The sequence below is a fragment of the Anopheles nili genome, chromosome 2 (assembly GCF_943737925.1).
Source record: "Anopheles nili chromosome 2, idAnoNiliSN_F5_01, whole genome shotgun sequence".
Classification (NCBI taxonomy): domain Eukaryota; kingdom Metazoa; phylum Arthropoda; class Insecta; order Diptera; family Culicidae; genus Anopheles; species Anopheles nili.
Genome location: NC_071291.1, coordinates 36,595,440 through 36,602,180, shown reverse-complemented (window position 1 = coordinate 36,602,180; position 6,741 = coordinate 36,595,440). Strand labels below are relative to the sequence as shown.

Here is a 6,741-nt window from a genome sequence, read left to right as displayed (position 1 = left end):
TCCTTCATGGTCTCTCTCTCTCTCTCACACACACATGCATACTTTCTCCATCTCTCTACTCTATCTGGACAGCCTACGAATCTAGTTAATTTATATTACAATTTTAACGAAACGTACTTTAGGTTACACATTCCCGAAAACGCGCGGGAATCGCTAGCACGACACACCCCGAACAAAAAGGGCACCACTTTCCCGGGTGGGAGGAGGGGGTGGGGGGGGCAACAAAGGACACCCCTGCGTCCTCTGCCTACCGTACGCTGCTATTCAGAGGGCTAACATCCCCATAATCCCTAGTCGGGCAGAACGAGAGGAAAAAAAAGGCGGGAACGCGATGCGACGAGAGAATGGATTTAGTAATCTAGGGTAATTAAAGTTTAGCGCGTAGCATAATACGGAACCGGAAGCAGGGAAGATAAAAGGGGAACGGTACGGGCAAACATGTGCCGATCAATGGCACACATACACGCATAGGAACGTTATTCAAATGTAAAAGGAAAATGGGAAATCGAAGGGTACGGATCGGACGAATCGGGCAAACCCAGTACACTATCGTAATTGCACGAGGTAAACCGCCGTACACTTAGCGAATCAAAAATTATCGATAAATGAGAAGCAAGGCGGGAAAGCGGAATGTATCATCCGGCGGGTTTACATGTGCGGTAACGGCACCGGCAGCTAAGAACTGACGAACCAAGAGAGTCGCTCACGAAGCAACCAGAGCTGGAACAAATATGATATTGTAACTTTGATGGGACGACGGAGTAGGCTATACCGTGGTAGCTAAGGGCGACGACGATGGGCTCCTCGAGCGAGATACGTCACAAATTATGGTAACGATGAATGGGTGTGTAGTGTAGAGCTGCAGGTAGCAAGTGGATAGTAGCACGAATAGTATGCACCAAGGGGTGGGGAGGGGGTGTGAGGGGGTGGGTGTTGTAGGCGTTAGGACGGCCAGGACCTTTTGGGAGGGCATTATTTATGTTACGACGTGTCCCGGGGGGTAATTTCCACCCTTCAACGCATGATACTTTTGCGGACCCAAACTGACCCCATTTTGGATCTGTTCTGTAAACGCTCCCTCTCTCTTTCTTTTTCTCTCTGTCTCTCACTCACCGCTACCACTAACGTGTCGGTGTTGCTCGCTTTCCCTTTCCGCCGATGCGAGTTTTTCGACGCGGTTCTATTATCTAGTTTACAATATTGGTCCTGTTCCACCACGCCACACCTTCTGCTGGGCGAATGTCCTTCACCGGTCCGTACCAGGACGCGTGGGTGTCCTGCTGCCCTTGATTTTTATCTCCTTCGATTGTACAAAGCCTCTAGTATTATTACTGATTTAGCTAATCATTGTCGCAATACCACCATGTTGTAGACGTTTTGGAGTGATTTATTTTTGTCTTATATTTTAACTATCATTATTCTTTTTTACACGAACGATATTATGTTGTTTTAAAGTTTTTTTTTTTAATCCTAGGATAAAACACTTTGATATTTTAACTGAATCCTGTTTCGATTCCCACCTCGCGAGTGTCCTTTCCTAACTTCCGGTATTTGTTAACACAGATAATATTAAAGCGGAAGCCCCTCTCTCTCTAGAACAATTGTTGTTACGCTAAAGCATAATGATTTCCACCTCAACGAGGACGAGTAGTAGCGCAGCGGTAGTAGTATCGAAACCGATGCATTATAGTGAACTAATCAAGGAAACGTGAACAAATTACTGAACATTGCTGGACCGCCGGATGGAACGTGCGGGGAGGGGGAAAAAAGAAGGGATTAATTACAACAACTCAACTGTTGTTGCGCGGGCTGGACACGCACGCCAGTGGCATTTCCACAACTGCACAACGGGGAAAAACAGGGAAAAAAGGTCCCGTTGGTTGACCCGTTGGTGTTTTGTTTTTCCTACAGCCAGCATAGTTTTCTCCCTCACGTTCTTTGCGCGGCCAGGAGATCCGGGGTGGGGCCGGTAAGCTAACAAACCAAATTAAGCGAGAAACGAATGTGAATACCAATAATAAAGTAAATGGAACGGCAAGAGAAGAATGGATGCATTAAAGGATATTTTACGAAACATCTGTGTACACCCATCATTACGACTGAAAGAAACGTGATTTTTTACAACTTCTTCTCTCACAAAGATCGGACCGCATTTCTCAATGATGCAAAGGAAAATTCCAGCACGTGCTTTCGTGATATTGGCTGTATAAAATTTATTCCGTTAAATGAGAATGCGTTATGTTAAAATGAAGCTCCTTTTTCACGTGCATACGAGATTCTTTAGTGTATAAAATGAAAATTTTATAAACGAGCCTCCGAAAACCCGCCAATAGCACCTATTTTTCACTCATGGTTCATAAAATCAAATTTTCATCAAATCCAGAAAAATCCGAAAGAGCTCGTTGCGCGGCCGTTCGGGCCTTTTGATATTCAAATATCGCATTTGACCCAAAAAAAACCAAAAAACTGGAGCAAAACCGTGCATAAACCTTTCCCAGCCACGCAAAACCGTCCAATGGCATCCATTGTTCGAAATCACCAGATCCAAAAATGAGAGTTCGCCACGCCTGCATTTTGCCCCCGATCGGAAGAATTTCGACGACGGATTTTGCTGTCCAAAAACCGGCATATAATACCAGGAGAACATGCTTCAAAGAGGCTGCTACCAGCTGGATTCTCCGTCGCAATCGGCGATCTCGCTCTAGCGTTATCGATAACGAGGATCCATATCGCCGCTCTTTCCGGCGCGTGATTATCCGCCTGCTTTCTCTTTCGCTCTTGATCGTTTATCGTTCGTTTGGTTCCCATCGGAAGGGGAAGAGAATCATAGCTGCACTATGGGATCTTGGTGATCGTAAATCAGGCAATGATAATCGGAATTAAAATGTTTATTTGCGTATATATAAAATTTATTTTAAACATAAAATGAAAAAGAAAATCTCTTAGCATTGAATGTTTTTGTTTTACTAAACTATATTTTATCAAACTCATGAATAAAAAATGATGTCCGTTTGTAACGGCATGGAATGAGAACAAGGTGATAAATAGCCTTTCTACTCGTTTTGGGACCAATGTTGCTCTACCTAATTGATCTCCAATTCATTTAAATGTTTTAAGAAGCGCCAGCTTTGCCATGTTAGGGGATTTTCAAAATTATACTAAAAAAGGACGACCACAATCAAGCGGATATTGAAGCCGTACCAGGCGACTAAACTAACAGGAGATCATGCTATCAAAGAGGTAGCATACTTTCGATCTTATCGATAATGAGGCTTTCGGCTCCCTCAACGATCAGCTAGCCATCTCTCGCCACACTGATGAATCGATCGGCCAATATATTTCCCCTTCTTGTTCGAAAACTAAAATAGACTGCTGTGCCTTAAAAATGGTGCCCTATTTAAAATCTCAGCAATTTCAACTTATGTTGTTAATCACTTGTACGTAGATAAAAAGACGAATGTATTAATTGAAAATAGCACCTACAAACGATACCGTTGCATGCTGTCAGTTTGAACTTGCGCTGTACACGTTAGCTTCACAAGGAGTCGAATAAACGTCACACAATTCAGCGTATTCGATGCATGTTCGATGTTAAACATCAACAAAAATACCAGCCATATGGTACTGTGCGGAAGAGGGCAAAGTCCAACTTGAAAACAAACGTCAAACGTTGTTGCATTTCGTCAAGTTCAGCACGTCACAATTGACGACAAACAAATTCGATTAGCCAAATTCGTTCACCCGCTCAAGTGCTCTGTGATTCCCTGTTTCATTCATTCGGTAGTCATTTTTATTAATTTGTTCCCAACTCCGCACAATGTTCGCCCGTTGCTCGTCCTCGCTCGCTCGTCCAACGGTGCAGGTAAGAAGACGTTCTGCCGATGGCCGGAGCTGCGAATTTGCATAACATTGCGCCGCGCGTAGCCAAGGGCTTCGAGCGCGCCCGTGTGAATGATGATAACGAGAGATAACGAGCGACCAGGACGGGGTTGCCGATTCCTTTGCGCTGGAAGCTTCCATTGCCACCCGCGCCCGCCATTGATATTAATTATGTAATTCGCACACACCTCACCCGGTTCCGGAATTTTTGTTCCGCAGGGTTTCCGCCGGTTCCAGAGCACGCTCGTTGTTGCCGAGCACAACAATGAGTCGCTGAATCCGATCACGGCCAACGCAGTGACGGCCGCCAAGAAGCTGGGCGGTGATGTGACCGTGCTTGTCGCCGGTACAAAGGTCGGTTCCGTGTCGGAGGCGGCTGCCAAGCTGGATGGCGTCACGAAGGTGCTGGTCGCTGAGGGTGACGCGTACAAAGGCATGCTAGCGGAAGCGCTAACGCCACTCGTGCTGGCCGCCCAGAACCAGCTCAAATTCACGCACATCGTTGCCGGTGCGACTGCTTTCGGAAAAGCGGTTCTGCCGCGCATTGCCGCCAAGCTGGACGTTTCCCCAGTGTCGGACATTATTGGCGTACAGTCGGCTGACACGTTCGTGCGCACGATCTACGCCGGTAATGCTATCCAAACAATTAAATCCAAGGACCCGGTCAAGGTTATCACGGTGCGTGGCACAAACTTCGAACCGACGGGAACTGCTGGTAGTGCGGCGGCCATCGAGAAAGCTCCCGAGGGTGACTTCGCTAGCAAGTCGACCGAGTTCGTCGGCCAAGAGCTGACGAAATCTGACCGTCCATCGTTGACCGCCGCCAAGATTATCGTGTCCGGTGGACGCGGTATGAAGTCGGGCGATAACTTTAAGATGCTGTACGATCTGGCCGACAAGTGGGGTGCCGCCGTGGGTGCTTCCCGAGCGGCTGTCGATGCTGGGTACGTGCCAAACGACCTGCAGATCGGACAGACGGGTAAGATCGTGGCGCCCGAGCTGTACGTCGCCGTTGGAATCTCGGGAGCAATTCAGCATCTCGCCGGCATGAAGGACTCGAAAACGATCGTTGCCATCAACAAGGACCCGGAGGCACCCATCTTCCAGGTGGCCGATTACGGACTCGTAGCCGACCTGTTCAAGGTGGTGCCGGAGATGAACGAGAAGTGCTAACACCGAGCGGACGGGTAAACGATTCTTTCATTCCGGTTCTCCCGACCGGCCATCCCGATCTAGCTGCTGTCATTAGCTCCGGTTTGTTAAATGATGTATTAGTTATAGGCGCAAAAATTTAGCTACAGTGTATAACATATGTCGAACTCGCAAAACCAAAGTGTTTCATCCATCCGAGTGCGCCCACGTGGAGCCAGCTGCTTATGTTGCTCCTCTCAGGACACCCAGACCGTTCTTGCGTGTTCACTTTTTCGGGGCGATGATACCTTCCAGTTGGGCCTGCAAGAGATTGTGTCGTGTTACGACAGAGACAAACAATTGTCAATAAATACCTCCGTTTTCATAAAACAGATCCCAGCGAGGGCGTGTTGTCCCATAGCGTACCTTGAGCTGAGCGTTCGTTTTCTTCAGGAAAGCGATCTCCTCGGTGTGCTTTTTCTCCTCGGAAGCGCGTAGTTCCGCGTTCCGACGTTCGGCCTGGTCCGCCTTTATCTTCATATCGCTAATCGAGTTCAGCAGCGCTTCCTTCTCCTGCTCGACCAGCTGGATCCGCTCCTGTAGCTTCTCTTTGCCTTCCTGTGCCTGCAGCGCTTTCCGGATGCCAAACGACACCGAGCTGCAGTAGAGCGTTTCGTACGCCTCCAAGGACATCGCGATCTCATCCCTCACGCGCAACAACAGCAAGCCCCGCTCCGTGCAGTTGATCGTGACCTGGCGGATCAGCTCATCGAAGCACTGCGTGTACAGTTCGCGCCGCACCGGACAAATGCCCGTTTCGCGGGCCTGCGTTTGCTGAAGGCGCGTGTCCAGCATCTCCTGCAGATTGATCACGTCCTGCCGGGTGGCGGGTGTGCTCGAGACGGTCTGTGTCCACAGCTGACCATCCTCTTCCCACGTCTTCGGCGGTAGGATGCAGTTGAGGATTTCCTCCGTCTCGCGGGGGCTATCGATGACAACGGCACCGCCCGATCCGGGACGGCCTGCTTGCTCTTTCGGCGGTGCGGCATCGCTCGGTGGTTTTTCCACGTGTTTCACCACCAGCACCGGGTTGTTGTACCGCACCAGCGTCGTTTGTAGCTCCACGTTTCGGTCCACCATGGTGGAATGTAGCGACCTACCGATAACTAGCTTCCAACCTATGGTTGAGTAGCTTTGGCTGCCTTCAGGAATCGAGGGCACCGTTTCTCATTGATGGATTGTGTGACGAATGCAAACAGCGAAATTGGCTTTCCATGGCAACCCGGAGCCGTGCGAGTTGCCGCAGGTTGCTAGGATCGTACATGGAATCAACAGTTTCAACAAGTTGTACCTGCTGCTGTGGAGATAGCGATGCAATGCAACGATTCGAACGAATTTGAATCCATTTAGAAGAAATTCTAAGTTTTAGAAATTTGATTCCGATTATTGCATTGCGACGTTGGGAAAATTACTTTGTTTCTATGCTTAATATCTGGTAAGGATTCAAGCCTTATTTTTGTATAACTGATTACATATTGCTGAAAGATAAACTGCCTTTGTTAAAGACCAGAAATGCTCATAATCTAAGCTATACCAAAATGATGTAAAAATTAGATTTATTTGAATAACGGCTTTCTTTTGAAACATGTTCAGCAACGCTATCGCCATAGCATAAGTCACCTATCCTGACCATCGAATTCTTCTGTCAAAAAGGTTGAAAACAACAACACC

At 47.9% G+C, this 6,741-nt stretch overlaps 2 protein-coding genes across 3 annotated transcripts; one reads left to right on the top strand and one right to left on the bottom strand.

The window, feature by feature from the left end:
* Window positions 1–3,721: 3,721 nt before the first annotated feature.
* On the top strand, window positions 3,722–5,384 carry LOC128730274 (electron transfer flavoprotein subunit alpha, mitochondrial). 2 transcript variants are annotated; one of them, XM_053823311.1, is made up of 2 exons: window positions 3,722–3,862; window positions 4,099–5,384. In XM_053823311.1, exons 1-2 carry the CDS (start codon window positions 3,818–3,820, stop codon window positions 5,050–5,052), a joined length of 999 nt encoding a protein of 332 aa, XP_053679286.1. In that variant the 5' UTR covers window positions 3,722–3,817; the 3' UTR covers window positions 5,053–5,384. The 2 variants fall into 2 exon arrangements, with proteins under 2 accessions (XP_053679286.1, XP_053679288.1); XM_053823313.1 differs by having other exon boundaries at window positions 3,818–3,856.
* Window positions 5,296–6,150, bottom strand: LOC128730275 (putative inner dynein arm light chain, axonemal). Its single transcript, XM_053823314.1, has 2 exons — window positions 5,437–6,150; window positions 5,296–5,331 (listed from the first exon to the last, which is right to left on the bottom strand). Exons 1-2 carry the CDS (start codon window positions 6,148–6,150, stop codon window positions 5,296–5,298), a joined length of 750 nt encoding a protein of 249 aa, XP_053679289.1.
* Between the last annotated feature and the right edge of the window lie 591 nt (window positions 6,151–6,741).